Source organism: Pseudophryne corroboree, chromosome 4 (assembly GCF_028390025.1).
Source record: "Pseudophryne corroboree isolate aPseCor3 chromosome 4, aPseCor3.hap2, whole genome shotgun sequence".
NCBI lineage: Eukaryota > Metazoa > Chordata > Amphibia > Anura > Myobatrachidae > Pseudophryne > Pseudophryne corroboree.
The window spans coordinates 326,084,843-326,104,842 of NC_086447.1; the positions used below are offsets into that span (position 1 = coordinate 326,084,843).

Genomic DNA, 20,000 nt, shown 5'->3' on the forward strand with positions numbered 1-20,000 from the left:
GTCTCATCAGCGCGGTTTACAAGATGGGAATTGGCATTAATGGCCCCCGTAAACATCACCATAAAGAGATGCAGTGCATTAAATCCTGCAACGTATCTCCCAGGTGTGCCTGCACAGGCACAAAGGGTGGAGGATGAGAGTGATGGGGAAGGAGGATTTAATACAGGAAATGACATGCATGATTGTATGGAGTATTTGACCCAAAATTTCACGGCAAGGCCTGACATCAGTGACAACCCACTGGAAGACGTAGATCTTACTTTCTACACTGACGGTAGTTGTCACAGACAGACGGACTCGGGAGACTTGTGTACTGGATACGCAGTCGTAGATGACCAAGGCACCATAGAAGCAGAACCGCTAGGCCCACCTCACTCAGCCCAGGTTGCTGAACTGGTTGCCCTAACCAGAGCATGTGAATTGGCTAAGGGCAAGTCAGCCAATATCTACACCGATTCTAGATACGCCTTCGGGGTAGTCCATGATTTCGGAGCCCTATGGCGCCTCAGAAATTTCATGACGGCAGCTGGTACACCGGTAGCGCATGCAGCTCACATCAAAAGGCTTCTAACAGCGATACAGGAACCCGACAAAGTGGCTGTTATCAAGTGTAAAGCACATACATATAGTCAAGACCCAGTATCACTTGGTAACAGCCGAGCAGACGAAGCTGCCAAGTTAGCAGCTGGTACCCCCAGACAGACAGACACCACACAACTGATGGTATTTAATACCGTCAACACACAGAAATTGTGTGACATGCAAAATTTGTGTTCCACACAGGAAAAGGCAGTTTGGAGGGCAAAGGGATATGGCCAGGAGTCCTCAGGACTCTGGACAGATGGACAGGGTAAACCAGTGGCACCCAGAGCATACCTTCCAAGTTTGGCTGAAGCAGCACATGGGCTGACTCATCTAGGCAAGGAAGGGATGTGCAAGTTGGTAAGAGCATATTGGTGCGCCCCAGGATTTTCTTCCCATGCGGGAAAGAGAGCAATGTCATGCCTCACCTGCTTGAGGAAAAATATCGGAAAGGCAATACCAACAGAACCATCTCATATCCCACCTACAGGCGGTCCTTTTCAGGTAATACAAATTGATTTTATACAATTACCCCCTTGTCGAAATTTGAAGTATGTACTAGTTTGTATAGATGTGTTTTCAAATTGGGTCGAAGCATTTCCTGCGGCCACAAATACCGCAATGTTTACTGCTAAGAAAATTGTACAGGAATTTGTGTGTAGATATGGTATCCCTAGAATAATTGAAAGTGATAGGGGTACCCATTTTACAGGTGATGTCTTTCAAGGAATGTGTAAGTTGATGGGAATTGATAGTAAGCTGCACACTCCGTACCGCCCCCAGGCGAGTGCGAAGGTAGAAAGAGTGAACAGCACTATTAAAAATAAATTGAGCAAAGTTATGGCAGAAACAGGATTGACATGGCCAGAAGCTTTGCCCATTGTATTATACAGCATCAGAACCACTCCCAGGTCCCCTCTTAATCTGTCCCCTTTTGAAATTCTGTTTGGTCGACAACCGCATGTCATGATTAACCCTCAGGATGATTTGAAGTGTAACAATGAAGTGACTGTAAAGTATTTGGTTAAGATGAGTAAACAGCTAAAGAATCAGAATGATAATTTGAAGTTAGTGATTCCTGATCTGCCAGATAGTAATTGTCATGACATTGAACCTGGGGATTATGTAATGATACGGAATTTTCTACGCTCAGGTTGCCTTATCGACAGATGGGAAGGACCATACCAAGTCTTATTGATTAGCACGACAGCATTGAAGGTTGCCGAGAGAGAGACTTGGGTTCATTCGTCCCATTGTAAGAAGGTTGCTGATCCAGAGAGGTCCTGTGATAAGGAACAGACGGTAGAGGAAGTTGTATCACTGGAGTGTCTGTTTCAGGAGGACTGAGACGGCACCTGAGCATTGAGAATAATAAGATCGGAGGCAGTTGTCGATTCCCTGTTCCCTTTTATTGTTTTTCTCCACTTCCCATCCCATCTCCCTCAATTGTTTCTTTCCCCCTTCTCACTCTTCTCCATTTCCTCCAATAAGATGGACTTGCCCCAAGAGACTGTGATCCGGATTTTCCTGTTGACCATGATGTTGACCAGAGCAGTCTGTTCCGGCGAGAGTACCATGGAGGTCGAGAGAGGTTCTGGAATGGGTTCTGATGACAGAGATGGAGGCGTAGATTTCCAAGAACAACATAATCACAGAGTAAAGGCGAGTATCAGAAAACGATCTGGTAGCATTGACAATAGAAGAAATTGTGAAGGATTGTTAGCTGAAGAGAACTGTATTTGTAGACTCTGTGACAGTGTAGTTGAGGATGGGTGCATCAAGAAATGTCAGTCCAGTTTTAATATCCACATGGACCGGCATCCATTGAGTGACTATCATTCCTTAGTGGGTAAAGTGTTAAATCAGACAGATTGTTGGGTATGCTCTCAAGTACCTCAAGGCCATAGCAAATCAGGATTAGTGCCCTTCCCTTTAACTATAGGGGAGGTACTTGAGCTAAGTGGTGGGAGGCCGGTGGACAGGAGGTTTAATATCTCCAGTCCTCCTAGTTTGAAGCTCCACCAATATCATGTGGATAGATCCCTAGTATGTTTTAACATTTCCAATCCCCGAAAGCCGGGAAATTGGGAAGTGTCATGGAATAACCAAACCATGACCTTTTCATACAGAGCCGATAGAATGCCTACAGATACAGAACTTATACGCCACATAGCCGGTAGTGGAAAATATTTCCGATATAGGTATACCCTAGGAAGTAGGACCATGAGAGTTGGAGAGGTATCACCAGGATACTGTGCACATATCGTTCAAACTGATACGTGTACTAAACAGATGGGAGAATTAGGGTTAGGAGATTTCATATGGAAAATGTGTAATATGGTAATGTCCTACTCCGTCCCATATGTTCTCCCCGATGATGCATATTTCATATGCGGGAGGAAGGCGTATAAGTGGCTTGCCCCAAACTCAGAAGGGTTATGTTATATTGGAAAAGTACTGCCTGAGGTAATGACCGTATCCCACACTAAAATGAAAGATATTCACCGCAGTGCCCAAGCTCCTTATACTCACACTCATTACGAACACATCGTTAAACGGCACCTAATAGAAAGAACAGAGCATCCGGCCTCTGACCTGATCAATGAATCCACCGGGATTCAATTCCTAATCGCGTTAGATATCACTCGCACCGCCAGAGGAGTGATAAATTATAAATATACATCTGCGCTTGCAAATTTATTAGACAACATCACTGAAATGTATGATGACACATTCAGGAATACCGGAAGGGAGCTCCAAGCTTATAAAACAGAACTGGTTCAGCATAGGATGATTCTCAATTATCTCACAGCTGTGACGGGCGGGTATTGTGTTACCCTAGCGACTCAGTATGGAATAAAGTGCTGCACATATATTACAAACAGCACCAAGGACCCGGTCGAGGTCATAGACAAAAAGATGGATGACATTTTGCAATTAAAATGGGAGTTCCGAAGGAAACACAATCTCACCCTTGCCGCTGTGGGTAATGAGCTGACCAGTTGGGTGTCATGGTTGAACCCACGAAATTGGTTCTCTGGTTTAGGAGAATGGACTCAAGGAATTATCATGGATGTAGGGAAATTTCTTTTGTGTACTCTGGGTGTCATCATATTGGTCGGTCTGATATTTAGATGCGTCCGGGTTTTAACAAAGTGTAAACGTAGCGCCCGAGTGATGAGTTTAAGGAGTGAAGATACTGTAATAACAACGACTGATTTGGTTTATCACCCAACGATAGAGACAATGTTGTGATGAAAATGTGATTCCACGGTCCGTTTCTTTCACCCGTTTCTCCTTTATTTTCCTCCAAGGTAAAAAGACATCCGCTTGGAAGAAGAATTTGACAACCTTTTACACAGACAACTGATGGACTATGCCATAGACCCCCATATCCCTAGTACCTTTAATTTTACGCTAGCCCAACACTTTTTGTAAGTCTATGGACATTGAAAAAGTTTTTTGCACACCGTTATAGCAAAAGCATCGGGAGACTACAGTCAACATGTACATCGAGACAAGACAAGACACAAGACAAGACCTCAATCGGCAAATGTATATTAAACTCACATAGTTTATCACTGCATTTACCATAATTGTTCTTTATCTTCATCTCTACAACCTTCAGGTAATAACACACATAGTCGATAGGGAATATAGGCACAGATATCAGCACTCACATATTCCCCCATTCATGTATCATCAACTAAAATGTGCTCCCCCATTTTGTTGTAACCAAAAGCCGGAGAGAGCTCGGTAAAGTTTGACAGCCCATCCACAGACCCGTACCACGGGATAAGAAGGAATTCAAATGTATACTTCGCAATACCTCGAAGCTTGATTTAAAACACGTACGGCACGATGATACATGACCCCCCCAAACATGGATTCATACACACATGCTTCTGCTATCTCACTAGGTCATACCCTTTTCCTACCTTCTCCTCTCCTCCCCTACCCAATCATAGAAATGTATTATACATGACATATATTTTTCTCTTTTTGAAATGTTTTAGAAAGTGGCAGTTATTGGTGACTGCCAAAGGGTGGACTGTCAAAGTCAGAAAAATATCACGCTACACACTGCCATATATGCACCTCATGCGAGTGCATGCTGCGTGTGCATGAGCCCTCCCGTGCGTGCGCATACTCAGTTGCGTGCACCCGCGGGCGCGCGGTATGCGCATTTACGGTAGAGTTTATGTTCGTCTAGCGGGCGACTCAATCGTAACATATTTTAGTCATATAATGTATTTTGTAGATTATGGTCCCTTTGATAGAATCTGAAAGTTTAGTTAACGTAGTATGTTCGGGGACAAAGAGATCCCTACGAAGATACGAAGGGTCAGACAGGGGTTAGACAGTGGTGTTTAGTATCCATCGGAAGAGAATATAATTAGCAATATTCCGGTGTTGGTTTGAAGCGGATTAATCGCTCGTGCGTATAGTTATGGACATAAGAAGTTTATGGACATTTACTATATTTGCACTTTATTACCCATGCGGCGGGAAACCCAGTTTCCCTCCCACCTGAGCAGTTTGAAATAGTCACAGCCCACCTGTATGAACCAACCTATGACCTTTTGTTATAATGCGAAGACGAATTCCTGTGTCCAATAAACAATAAGAATGTAGGGACCATTGTACTGTACTGTGTGTAAGTGTATATAAAGACAAGCCGATCTGGGCCAGCTCTCTACTCTCTTGAACGGTTCTCATTGCTGATAATCGGGAGCTGGATATCCAGAAAAGGCGCTTGCGATTGTTTCCCCTGGTGCGTAAGTTCTCTGCAACCATATTGTCTCTTATGTAATGTTATAAGCCATTCTCTCTCTCTCCTTCCCCCCTTTAAATGTAATTGTATCTGTATTGTATTTTATGTGTAGTTATCCGGTTAGGTATTTTATGTTATCTTGGTAGTGTATAACTTGTATTGTATTATTCTTTTGCAATTGAACGTTCATTCATTTCCTTAAAAGGCGTTAGACCCTTAGACCGGTATTTGAGTGTTTATTATATTGCTAAGGGGTTCTCTGAGCGTCACATACGCTCATACAGCTTTTAAACTAACAAGGTTACACTGTGTTGCATTTACACCTTATCACTGCACAAGGGTTTACAGTATAAGTACATTGTTTATGGTATAGTTATAAAGGTTTAACTCTGTGAGCGTCAGCGCCGCTTGTGATCTCCTCGTGGTCTAGAGCGTCCGCTACGCTGATAGCGTATCATTACGTTAGTCGGCAGCCTATAGCGTGCTTGCCTTTACGCTCTAAGCCGTGAGCGAACGTGCCGCTCAAGCGTCTCGTCCACGGCTAAGCGTTCGCTACGCTACGTGCGTACTCTTACGGTATTTCCATACGCCAATTGCGTACTGTGTTCTTTAACCTTTTAGAGTGTTTTATACAAGGTATAGAATAGGCATTGTCAATAATTAGCAGAATTAGACGTAGAAGAGGAATTAGCGATAAGGGAGAAACATGCCTCCACTTCTATAGATGAGCTTAACCTCCAAATAGCGGTAACCTGCAAGAAAATAGGATTTTAATTACCTACTGGTAAATCCTTTTCTCGTAGTCCGTAGAGGATGCTGGGGTCCACATTAGTACCATGGGGTATAGACTGGTCAACTAGGAGCCACTGGCACTTTAAGAGTTTGAGAGTGTGGGCTGGCTCCTTCCTCTATGCCCCTCCTACCAGACCCAGGGGTATATGCAATTGCGGTCGAATTGCCGCAAAAGTCCAAAAAACGGGGCATTTTCGACAAAAAAAAACTGTCGAATTGGATTTGACAATGCAATACAGTAATTTTCTACAAAAAACCTGCCGTTTCAGATTCGACTTTTCTCAAATTCGACAATCTGCAATGGTAAAAATGCGTCTTTTCCATAAAAGTATATTCAATTGAAGAATGTCGATTCGACAACAGTGCTTTTCGACAGTCATTTCGTCAATTTCATTCCGCCTCATTTTGCTGTCGTGATCTAATCAATTTTTTTAAAAACATAGGTTTTTTTGTGTTTTTTTGATTGCTAATAGCATATCTATTTATGTTAGAAGGGATTATCTACTTGGTTTGTCTATTTAAAAGCCACAAATATTATTTAATAGATTTTTTAAAAGAATACAGGTTGAGTATCCCATATCCAAATATTCCGAAATACGGACTTTTTTGAGGGAGAGTGAGATAGTGAAACCTTTGTTTTTTGATGGCTCAATATACACAAACTTTGTTTAATACACAAAGTTATTAAAAATATTGTATTATATGACCTTCAGGCTGTGTGTATAAGGTGTATATGAAACATAAATGAATTGTGTGAATGTACACACACTTTGTTTAATGCACAAAGTTATTAAAAATATTGGGCAAAATGACCTTCAGGCTGTGTGTATATGGTGTATATGTAACATAAATGCATCCTGTGCTTAGATTTAGGTCCCATCTTCATGATATCTCATGGTGGTATGCAATTATTCCAAAATACGGAAAAATCCCATATCCAAAATACCTCTGGTCCCAAGCATTTTGGATAAGGGATACTCAACCTGTATTATAATTTTTTTACTGACTAAAAAAAAAAATAGGAGAGATCAGTGCATGTTTTTCAGTGGGAAGGGGTGGGAATGGGTTAAAATTCCTGAAAAAAATTGCGTGGGGTCCCCTCTCCTAAGCATAACCAGCCTCGGGCCCTTTGAGCCGGTCCTGGTTATAAAAATACGGGAAAAAAAGGACAGGGGATCCCCCGTATTTTAACAACCAGCACCGGGCTCTGCGTCCGGTCCTAGTGCCAAAAATAGGAGGGACAAAACACGTAGGGGTCCCCCGTATTTTTAACACCAGCACTGGGCTCCACTAGCTAAAGAGATAATGCCACAGCCGGGGGACACTTTTATACCGGTCCCTGCGGCCGTGGCATTAAATCCCCAACTAGTCACCCCTGGCTGGGTTACCCTGGAGGAGTGGGGACCCCTTAAATAAAGGGGTCCCCCCCCTTCAGCCACCCAAGAGCCAGGGGTGAAGCCCGAGGCTGCCCCCCCCCCCCCCCCCCATCCAAGGGCGGCGGATGGGAGGCTGATTGCCAAGTCTCAAAAAAAAAAAGAATATTGTTTTTTTGTAGCAGAACTACAAGTCCCAGCAAGCCTCCCCCGCAAGCTGGTACTTGGAGAACCACAAGTACCAGCATGCGGGGGGGAAACGGGACCGCTGGTACCTGTAGTTCTACTACAAAAAAATACCCAAATAAAAACAGTACACACACACCGTGACAGTACAACTTTATTACATACATGCACACCGACATACACACATGCTTACCTATGTTGACAGGAGGCTCGGTCCCCTTGTCCACGTAGAATCCACGGGGTACCTGTAAATAAAATTATACTCACAACAATCCAGTGTAGATCGGTCCTCTTCAGAGTTTGTGATCCACGTACTTGGCAAAATAAAAAAATGCAAAACACGGACCACGCACTGAAAGGGGTCCCATGTTTACACATGGGACCCCTTTCCCCGACTGCTGTCAAAGAGGGTCCCTTCAGCCAATCAGGGAGCGCCAAGTCGTGGCACTCTCCTGACTGGCTGTGTGCGTCTGAGCTGTCAGGCGGCGCATAGGCGCTCCATTATATTCAATGGTGGGAACTTTGCGGTCAGCGGTTGAACGCGAGTAACCTCTAAGTGCATGGTCCGTGTTTTGCATTTTTTTATTTTGCCAAGTACGTGGATTACAAACTCTGAAGAGGACCTATCTACACATGATTGTTGCGAGTATAATTTTATTTACAGGTACCCCGTGGATTTTACGTGGAGAAGGGGACCGAGCCTCGTGTCAACATAGGTAAGTATGTGTGTATGTCAGTGTGCATATATGTAATAAAGTTGTACTGTCACAGTGTGTGTGTACTGTTTTTATTTGGGTATTTTTTTTGCAGTAGAACTACAGGTACCAGCGGGCCCGTTTCCCCCCCGCATGCTGGTACTTGTGGTTCTCCAAGTACCAGCTTGCGGGGGGGGGAGGCTTGCTGGGACTTGTAGTTCTGCTACAAAAAACAATATTCTTATTTTTGAGACTTGGCTATCAGCCTCCCATCCGCCGCCCTTGGATGGAGGGGGGGGGGGGAGAAAGCCTCGGGCTTCACCCCTGGCCCTTGGGTGGCTGGAGGGTGGGGGGACCCCTTGATTTAAGGGGTCCCCACTCCCCCAGGGTACCCCGGCCAGGGGTGTCTAGTTGGGGATTTAATGCCACGGCCGCAGGGACCGGTATAAAAGTGTCCCCCGGCTGTGGCATTATCTCTCTAGCTAATGGAGCCCGGTGCTGGTGTTAAAAATACGGGGGACCCCTACGTGTTTTGTCCCCCGTATTTTTGGCACCAGGACCGGACGCAGAGCCCGGTTCTGGTTGTTAAAATACGGGGGATCCCCTATCATTTCCCCCCCCCCCCCCCCGTATTTTTACAACCAGGACCGGCTCAAAGAGCCCGAGGCTGGTTATGCTTAGGAGGGGGGACCCCACGCAATTTTTTCAGGTTTTTTTTTTTTTAACACTTTTGTGCCGTCCATGAAGTCGAATCCAGGACGCACACTATCGTCAATTGGTCCGTCTTTTTCGAGTGTCGAATCCGTTTTTTATTGAATATGTCGAATTCGGGTCCCGGCGGCCGGGATTCGACTGTCGAATTGTGTCGAATCCAAAAACGGTCGAATTCCAGCCGGAATTCGACTGCAATTGCATATACCCCCCCAGTCTAGAAACTGTGGCCGAGACGGACATCTTCGAGAGAAGGATTGCACACAGATAGTGGCGAGATTCACACCAGCTCACACACAAGGCAAACCAAGCTAACTAGCTTGAAACATCAGCAACGGCTGAACAAGATTACTTACCAAGTAACAAAACAGTACTTAACCCAGAACTAAGCAGTACTGAGCTAAATAACTACTGCAGGATAACGAAGCGCTGGGCGGGCGCCCAGCATCCTCTACGGACTACGAGAAAAGGATTTACTGGTAGGTAATTAAAATCTTGTTTTCTCTTACATCCTAGAGGATGCTGGGGTCCACATTAGTACCATGGGAATGTACAAAAACTCCCAGAACGGGAGGAAGAGTGTAGAGGCTCCTGCAGAACCAAATTGACCAAACTTAAGGTCCTCAGAGGCCAAAGTATCGAACTTGTAGAACTTTGCAAACGTGTTCGACCCCAACCAAGTTGTAAAGCCTAGACACCCCATGAAGCCGCCCAGGAAGAACCCACCTTACGAGTAGAGTGGGCCTTAACAGATGTAGGACACTGCAAGCATGCCGTAGAATATGCATGCTGGATAGTGAACCTAATCCAGCGAGAGATTGTCTGCTTAGAAGCAGGAGACCCAATCTTCATGGGATCATACATGACAGTCCGATTTTCTGTCACATAGATTTTTAGAGCACTTACAACATCTAAGGACTTAGAGGAAATCGAGGAGTCAGTCGCAACTGGCACCACAAAAGGTTGGTTGATATGAAATGCCAATACAACCTTCGGAAGAAACTGCTGACGTGTCCGAAGCTCAGCTCTGTCTTCATGGAATATCAAGTATGGGCTTTTACATGACAAAGCCCCCAACTCCGACACACGTCTAGCAGAAGCTAAGGCCAACAAAGTGACAGCCTTCCACGTGAGAAACTTGACCTCAACCTCCTGTAGAGGTTCAAACCTGCCCGACTGGAGGAACTGCAACACCACGTTAAGATCCCAAGGCGTCGTAGGTGGTACAAAGGGAGGTTGGATGTGCCGAATTCCCTTCAAAAAAGTCTGAACCTCAGAGAGGGCAGCCAACTGTTTCTGGAAGAAAATGGATAGAGCCTAAATTTGGATCCTAGCCTCAGGCCCATATCCACACCTGCTTGCAGGAAGAGGAGAAAATGTCCCAGTTGAAACTCCACGGCAGGAAACTTTTTGGACTCACACCAAGAGACATTTTTTCCAAATACGATGGTAATGTTTTGATGTTATTCCTTTCCTAGCCTGTATCAGAGTAGGAATAACCTTGTTCGGAATGCCCTACCAAGCTAGTACAAGTCTTGATAGGCGAACGGCTCCTGCTGCAGCAGGTCCTCCCGAAAAGGCAGAGGCCTCGGCTCTTCTAGCAGTAGATCCAGAAGATCCGCGTACCAAGCTCTTCTCGGCCATCCTTGAGCGATGTAGATTACCTGAACTCTTGGAATGAGTGGGAGTGGAGGAAACACGTACACCGGCTGGAACACCCGAGTCACTAGGGCGTCCACCGCCACTGCTTGCGGGTCCCATCGACCTGGAACAATACTGCCGTAGCTTCTTGTTGAGACAAGAGGCCATTATGTCGATCTGGGTTATGTCCCAAAGATCTGTTACGTCCTTGAACACCTCTGGATGGAGACCCCACTCCCCTGGATGGAGATAGTGTCTGCTGAGGAAGTCCGCTTCTCAGTTGTCTACTCCCGGAATGAAAATCGCTGACAGCACCAACGCGTGCTTTTCTGCCCAGAGGATGATTCTGGTTACCTCTGACATTGCAGCTCTGCTCTTCGTTCCACCCTGTCGGTTTATGTAAGCCACTGTCGTTACACTGTCTGACTGCACTTGAATGTCCCGATTTCTTAGAAGATGGGCCGCTTGAAGAAGACCGTTGTAGACGGCTCTTAGTTCCATAATGTTTATCCGCAGGCCGGCTTCCAGACTTGACCACCTTGATTGGAAGGTTTCCCTTTGAGTGACTGCACCCAAGCCCCAGAGACGTATTTTCTGGTGCATGTGTAGATGGGATCCCGACCACTTGTCCAAGAGATCCAGTTGGAAGGACAGAGTATGAAACCACCCGTACTGCAGAGCCTAAGAGGTCACCATCTTCCCCAGAAAGCGAATACACTGATGAACTGACACCCGGGCTGGCTTCAGGACATCCCGGACCATTGTTTGTATCACCAACGCTTTTTCCTCTGGAAGAAACACCCTCTGCACTTCCGTGTCGAGGATCGTTCTCCTGGTTGGTTCCAAATGTGATTTTGGGAGATTCAGGATCCAACCATGTACCCTGAGAAGCTGGGTCGTGAGAGCTATGGCTCGTAACCGCTTCACCTTGGACGATGCCTTCATCAGCAGATCGTCCAGATACGGAATTATGTTCACCCCGTCTGCGGAGGAGAACCATAATTTCTGCCATCACCTTGGTGAATACCCTTGGTGCTATGGAGAGGCCGAATGGCAGGGCCTGGAACTGAAAGTAACAGTCCAACAGTGCGAATTGAAGAGAAGCTTGATGCGGCAGCCAAATCGGAATGTGGAGGTACGCATCCTTGATATCCAGTGATACCAGGAATTCTCCCTCCTCTAGACCTGATATCACTGCCCTTAGAGACTCCATTTTGAACTTCAACTCCCTCAGGAAGGGGTTTAGAGATTTTAAGTTTAATATGGGCCTGTCCGAACCATCTGGTTTTCGGTACCACGAAAAGCTTTGAATAGTAACCTGTGTTTTGCATCTGGGGAGGAACTGGTACAATAACCTGTGCCTCCACCAACTTCTGGATGGCCCCATGTATGGTAGCCCTGTCTGCCGGCAAAGCCTGATTTGAAGAATCGGTGAGGAGGGAGATTTTGAAATTCCTGCCGATACCCCTGGGACACAATATCTTGTACCCAGGGATCCAGACGTGACTAAAATGTCTCGCCCCCACAGGCCCTACCTCCAGGCCACGCAGTCCACCGTCAGGCTGAGGACTTTGGCGTAACGGAAACGGTTTTCTGTTCCTGGGAACCCGCAGCAGCAGGTTTCTTGGATTTTGGTCGGCCACATCTAAAGAAGGTGTTGGACGGTTTGGCCTTTCTTGGTTTTAGTAACCCAAAAGGACTGTGATGCAAGTAAAAAAGGGTTTCTTTGTAGCCGGAGCTGCTGAGGAAAGGAAAGGTCACTCACCCGCTGTAGCCGTGGAGATCCACGCATCCAACGCTTCCCCAAAGAGAGCCTGACCTGTGTAGGGTAGGGTCTCCACACCTCTCCTGGATTCCGCGTTGGCAGACCACTGGCGCAGCCACAGTCCTCGACGAGCTGAGACAGACATGGTAGAAATCCTGCAGCCATTGAACCCAGGTCTTTCATGGATTCCACCGTAAAACCTGCAGAATCCTGATTGTTACGGAGAAATAATTCAACGTCACTCTTATCTAACGTATCCAAATCCTCAAGTAACGTGCCTGACCACTTTACTATAGCTTTGGAAATCCATGCACAGGCGATAGTAGGACGGAGTATCGCCCCTGAAGCCGCGTATATGGATTTGAGCGTATCATCAATTTTGCGATCAGCCGGCTACTTTAAGGCGGTAGATCCTGGAACAGGTAAAACCACCTTTTTCGAGAGTCTGGATACAGACGTGTCCACTATGGGTGTGTTTTCGCATTTCTTTCTATCCTCCTCAGGGAAGGATAAAGCAACCAGAACCTTCTTAGGGATCTGGAATTTTTTATCTGGGTTTTCTCATGCTTTTTCAAAAATAGCATGTAATTCTTTGGACGCAGGGAAGGTTAGCGAGGCTTTCTTATCGTCAGTGAAGTAAGCCTCCTCAACCTGTTCAGGTGTTGTGTCAGTAATATTCAACACATCTGCAATAGCCTCTAGCATGAACTGCACCCCCTTAGGAAGAGATGCGCCACTCCTGAGCACGTCCCCATCACGTCTGCCGTGTCAGAGTCGGTATCCGTGTCGCCTTGCATGAACTGGGCAAGAGCATGTTTGTGGGAACCTACAGAAGGGGGTGCTGAGGTAACAGAACCAGACCAAACTGCCATAGAATTCTGTAAAACCTGAGTTGCAGATTCATTCTAAGTAACCCTAGCAGAAATCTGAGAAATCATAGTTTTGATAGAGGATAACCACTCAGGCTAACTTGCTGGTATCTGCGCTACAACAGTGCAATCCTGATTACATGGAATGACATATCCTCAGCCGCATATGACGCAGAGTCCCTGGACATAGCCAACTGGAGTCCCCAAACATTCCACACACACACACACACACACACACACACACACACACACACACACACACACACACACACACACACACACACACACACAGGGTAGGCTAGACAGAGTTTTCCCCCTGAGAATAGTAAGAGAGACACAGAGTTTGGAGCCAACCCACACACAGCGCTGTTTCAGATAAAGGACACCCCTTACCAGCGCCCACTGTGTACTTTAATAGTTACACAGATATAATTCACCGCCTCTTTCCCCCTTCCACAACCCTCTGGTACTGCACAGGATAGCTGGAGTTACTTGGAGGGACAGCTCTGTCATCGTCTGTGTACAGGAACTGCAGGCAGGAAAATGGCGCTGAACGCTGCTGGATCCGCTCTGATGAGAAGCTCCGCCCCTTGAAGATGGCGTGTCTTCCTGCCCAAATTCTTTATATTGGCCTGAGGACTCCGTCGCTAGGTGGGGGATTCCGTCCCCTGTGTGAGTACGGAGGATTCTGACGCTAGCCTGGGGATTCAGCCTCCAGTTAGCGTCTGTGACCAGTGTAGGGTATTAAGACGCTTGCTCAGGACGCCCCTCAAAGCATCAACACTATATGCCGCTGAGCCTTCCCGAAGCGCAGCCGCTCAGAGCTGCGCTCCTACCCTTGTGCCGCCATATCTCGCCTCTTCTGATCTTCTGGCTCTGTAAGGGGGTGGTGGCATGCTGCCGGGGTGAGCGATCCCCTGTGGCGGGGAACGTTCGATCCCCTCAGGAGCTCAGTGTCCTGTGAGCGGAGATAGTGGGTCAGACCCCACAGGGCGGACACTACTCCCCCTTAGTCTCACGAAGCAGGGAGGCTGTTGCCAACAGCCTCCCTGTAAAATAATAAACTCTAAAATAAACTTACTAAAGAAGCTCTGTAGAGCTCCCCTAGCTGTGACCGGCTCCTCCGGGCACTTTTTCTAAACTGGGTCTGGTAGGAGGGGCATAGAGGGAGGAGCCAGCCCACACTCTTAAACTGCCAATGGCTCCTAGAGGACATGTCTATACCCCATGGTACTAATGTGGACCCCGGTATCCTCTAGGACGTAAGAGAAAGTCTGAAAGTGTAAGGGGCTGCTCATGGCGTGACTTGGTAGCGCTGAGTGTGTTTACGTGCAATTTTTTCCCATTACAATTAGTGTATTGTGGGTGTGACTGCACTTGTACCTGCATACAAAATGGTACGTTATAGTGTTTTCCTAGTGTTCAGATAGGCATGCTGCATATCAATTTAATCAGCAGAGTCTGATTGTGCGTCCTAGTCGCATAGCGATCTGATTAGATGCATTTCTGACAAAAAAAGCTCACTCACGCCAGGAACTCCTGCGATGTGGTGTATTGAGGCAAGATGTATAAGGACACATCTGTATTTGTAGACTTCAATAGAGGACATGAAGTGCCAGATAAAGCCAATAAAGCTGCCCATGGATAGAATACAGTGACTGGCCGTGTGGTAACGATTTAAATACAAAACTATACAGAGTTTGATATCCTTCTTGCAGGATTGGCACAGTGTTAAGATGGAGGCCAAGATGTGACCAGAAAAATAGAAATATAAGAACTATCTACTTCATGTAAGACAAATGGGCCTTTGGCCCATTTGACCGCATATGACATAAGATCAAGCTTCGGATGAAGCCTTCTTGTTTTTAATAACACGTGGGAGAAGAGGGTCAATTCTGTTGGTAAAGTATTTTGCAAACAAATGTCATATGCAACTGAGTAAAGCAACGGGCATAATGTAGGGCCTTTACCATGTTTCAGTATGATCACCATCTGGGCCTCCATCATTTCTAGAGGAAAGGAAGAAAAAAAATTGTTATAAATTGGCAGTAGGAAGCAGCATTATTTGCAAAGTGGTCTTTGTAAAGCTGCCTTTGTTTAGGTTCATGATTTGACTGCTAATGTTGCAATATTTACAAGTGACATTTAGAGAGAATTGAGGGATACCGTGGCAGTTGGACACACTTGAATTATATGATCTGGTCTCCGGTCACAGCAGATAAATGAAATAATCTACATATATACAGAATGGAGGCTATACAAAAGTAGGAATAGTCTGTCTAACACTCAGTGAGGTATACCTTGATCTGTCAAATACTCCCAGTGTGGCTGGGCCAAATATCACTTAATCAGGTGTTTAAACTCCCAGGCATTTAGAGAAAACACTGTAAATGGCAGTTATCACAAGTAAAATACAGTAGGCCCAAATACATAATACAACAGGTATCATAACATGTTTGCGAGTGATCCAGAAAGTGCCTTGGTGGGAGGGTGCTCAGTGTCTGAACAAGGTGAGAGAAAAAGAAAAAGCTTGAGTGGAAAGTGGAAATACAGAGCTATGTGCAGGGCTCACAATGGTTATCAGCATAATCAGAGGCAATGTCACACAGAATCACAATTTGTTTGCAGTTTGTAGTTAGTATCAGAGGAAAGAGCAGTAGAAAAACTTTGCCAGTCAGGAAAAACCTGCAAATTTATGGATACTCCATTTATTTAACACTTGATGGTCCAGGCCTAGTGTGCACAATGGGGGTAATTCCAAGTTGATCGCAGCAGGAATTTTGTTAGTAGTTGGGCAAAACCATGTGCACTGCAGGGGAGGCAGATTTAACATGTGCAGAGAGAGTTAGATTGGGTGTGGTGTGTTCAATCTGCAATCTAATTTGCAGTGTAAAAATAAAGCAGCCAGTATTTACCATGCACAGAAATAAAATAACCCACCCAAATCAAACTCTTTCTGCACATGTTATATCTGCCTCCCCTGCAGTGCACATGGTTTTGCCCAACTGCTAACAAAATTCCTGCTGCGATCAACTTGGAATTACCCCCAATGAGTGAAAGTTCACCGTTTGCATGAGCCCTGTAATTGATCAGGAAACCTAGTGGCAAAGAATCTGCAACTGCCAGGACTTTAATTACATACCCATTGGACAGTCTGAGAACAGCTGTACTACTACTACTGTAAGTGTGTGCCAGCAGTGCCTTACCCACAGCGCATATGCATTGAGGGCGCACCATCTGGCAGCACCACCCGCACGGCCGGCCGCTTGCTCACTGCCTCCCACTGCTGCCCTGCAGGGCCGCCATCAGAGGGCCTGGGTGGCAGCTCGCGGACCGGCAGCCAATCAGGCGCCGCCGCAGCTGCAGCTCCTGGTTGGCTGCCAGTCTGGCTCCAAATTTGAAATGCTACCAGCGCTGCGCTGCTGTGCCGCTGTGATTGCTTGGCTTGTCTTTTGGGTGCATGACGCATCACATCTGGTCGGGGAAGGAACAGGTATGCAGTGGCTAAGCCAGTGTCCCTGTGCGGGTTGGTCAGTTATCGGAGACACAGGTTTGAGACAAAGATCACAGTTCCCCGATCTCCAGCACATTGCCTAATGTACAGTGGTTTCCCCTGCAACACAGACCACATCCTGCAGTGTAAGAGCAAGGATCTGACCTCTGCCTCTCACTGCTCTGGATTAATGTTAAATGTGATACAGTGCATTTACACTATGGTGTGAGTGCACAGTATGGCTGCGGGGAGGACTCGCATCTCAGCAAGTCATACAAGTGAGCCACACACACTTTGTCTTTACCTGCCATAATGTGTAAAGTGGGACTCTACCTACCGTAATGTGTAAAAGGGGCCTCTCCCTGCCGTACTGTCTAAAAGGGGACTCTACCTGGCGAAATGTGTGATAGAGCCTCTAGCTCAGAGGTTCTCAAACTCGGTCCTCGGGGGCACACACAGTGCATGTTTTGCAGGTCTCCTCACAGAATCGCAAGTGAAATAATTAGCTCCACCTGTGGACCTTTTAAAATGTGTCAGTGAGTAATTAATACACCTGTGCACCTGCTGGGTTACCTGCAAAACATGCACTGTGTGTGCCCCCGAGGACCGAGTTTGAGAACCTCTGCTCTAGCTGGAGCAAAGTGTAAAAGGGGCTCTACCTAGTGTAATGTGTGAAAGTGGTGCTACTGTGCAGCGTAATATGAATTGGTATTATTTTGTGGCAACAAGATTATTTTATAGCTAGGCCCGTATTGGACACTCACACATTGTTTTATTTTAGCTGTTAACCAAAAAAATTAATGTTACACTTACATATTGGCGATGGTTTTAAAGAACAGACTTTTGAGGGTATTCACACCCAAATTAGAGGAAGGGTTTAGGGATTACAGTTATTTAATATGTATCCTACTCTTTTCTTTTTCAAGGGACCAAAAGTACTTGGGCAATTGACTCAAGCTTTTTCATGGACAGCTATGAGCAATTATTTTATTTCTTCATAATATAAGAAGGCAAAAGGTCTGGAGATTATTCAAAGTGTGGCATTAGCATTTGGAAGCCGTTGCTGTGAACCCACAACATAAGGTCAGGGGAGCTGTCACTGCAAGTGAAACAGGCCATTCTTTGGCTGAAAAAAACAAGCAGAGGGAACCTTAGGTATATTCTGAGGGAAAAAAAAAAAAAAAAAGAACGCAAGAAACACAAAAAGGCTTGGACGTCCACGGAAGACAACAGTGGTGGATTATTGCAGGTTCCTTTCCATGGTAAATAAAAATACCTTCACAACATCCAGTCAAGTGAAGGACACTCTCCAGGAGGTAGTTATAACATTATCCAAGTATACCATAAAGAGAAGACTTCATGAGAACCAATAAAGAAGGTTCACCACAAGGTGCAAACCACTCAAACTTCAAGAATAGAAAGGCTAGATTAAACTTTGCCAAAAAGATCTTAAAAAAGGTAGCCCAGTCCTGGAACAGAATTCTTTGGACAGATGAAACGAAGATTAAGCTGAAACGGAATGAGCAGATGAAAGAAAAGTATGGAGAAGGCTTAGAAGTGCCTATGATCCAAAGCATACCACATCTTCTGTAAAACACTTGCAGTGTGCTGGCATGGACATGCATAACTTCCAATGGCACTGGGTCACTAGTATTTACTGATGAAGTGACAGAAGCAGCCAGATAAATTCTGAAGTTTATAGGGATATACGGTCTTCTTAGATTTAGCAAAGGTGATTGCACAGCGTTTAACAGCAAAGATGGACAATGACCCGAAACATGCTACAAAAGCAACCCAGGAAGTTTAAGGCAAAGAAGTGCAATATTCTACAGGGTGATTCAAAAGTCGCAGTTCACCCTTTTGTTTCAAAAACTGTGCAGGAAATGGGAAAACTGAATACTCCAGTAAGTTATGGGTGAGGTGGGCTATGTTTTAGGGTATGTAGCGAACATGGGAGCCATAGCAGTATTGGTTCAAAAGTTACAACACTTTTTGTTGCAGGTAACTGAAGATGGCTTTGACAAAAGAGGAGAGAATTAAGGTCATTTTGATGTCTGGAGAACGAAGTTTCCGTGTCATTGCTGCAAATTTTAACACCAGAAAGACCTCCAATTTCACATAACACTGTCAGGTGTCTAATTTCAAAATTCCCAGAAACTGGGACTGTGGCTGATAAGTCACGGAGTGCTCGTCCAAAAAGTTCTACTGATGAGACAACCTCAACAATAGTTTTGGCATCCTTCGTGAAGAGCCCACAACGCAGCACAACGCCCACACATTAAATGACTGTCCTTTATGGAGAACAGTTCAGCTTGTTATTCCAACAAAAAAGTGTTGTAACTTTTTAACCATACCTGCTACTTCAAATCTGTTTGCAGCAATAAACTTTTCAGCAAATTCTGATATTGTTTGACATGTTACACGACCCCCTTTCCATCTGAAATAACTGACTTAGACTGAAGATAGCCGATTTCCAGATGGTGCCCATGTCCGGTACAAGCCCTAATAGATAGCCCACCTTACTGGAGTCACTTACTTTGAACTACCCTGTACAATGGCTGAGTCATTCACCTCATGTTAACCCGAACCGGTTGAAGACGAAACTAAAAGGCAGAATGACCCACTAACAAACAACAATTCAAGACAGCTGCAGTAAAGGCCTAGCAAAGTATAATAAACGAGGAAACCCAGCATTTGGTGATGTCCATGGGTTCTAGACTTCAGTCAGTCATTGGCTGCAAAGAGTTCTTGAAAAAGTATTAATAATGTGTCCAGTTACATTTGAGCCCCTGAAGGTAAAGCTAAAAGCCTGCACTTCAACTGCATCTCCATTGTTTAATTTCAAATCCATTGTGGTGGCGTACAGTGCCTGATTTATGGAAATTGTGTCAGTGTCCAAATATACAGTATACGGACCTAACTATGTTGGAGTAAGGGCTACATTTGAACCAGATATTATTGCACAGTTTTCTGCTAACAAAGAACCGTTACTGTGGATAGACTAGAACCCATTTATTACTGCTGTTCTGCTAAATATCGGAAATGCCTAGAACAGGCATTCTCAACCTCGATCCTCAAGGCACACTAAAGGTGCCCATACACCAGATGATATTATGAGC

At 45.5% G+C, this 20,000-nt stretch overlaps 1 protein-coding gene across 27 annotated transcripts in view; it reads right to left on the bottom strand.

Moving 5' to 3' along the window:
- DLG1 (discs large MAGUK scaffold protein 1) overlaps positions 1-20,000 on the bottom strand; it is a 1,011,951-nt gene that overhangs the window by 258,565 nt on the left and 733,386 nt on the right. For 13 of the 27 annotated variants that reach the window (XM_063916399.1, XM_063916382.1, XM_063916376.1 and 10 more), the window contains one exon: positions 15,359-15,397. The exons of the other annotated variants lie outside the window; for them this stretch is intronic. In XM_063916399.1, the coding sequence (XP_063772469.1) occupies positions 15,359-15,397 (39 nt within the window). The remainder of the gene's footprint in view (positions 1-15,358; positions 15,398-20,000) is intronic. 27 annotated transcript variants of the gene reach the window in all.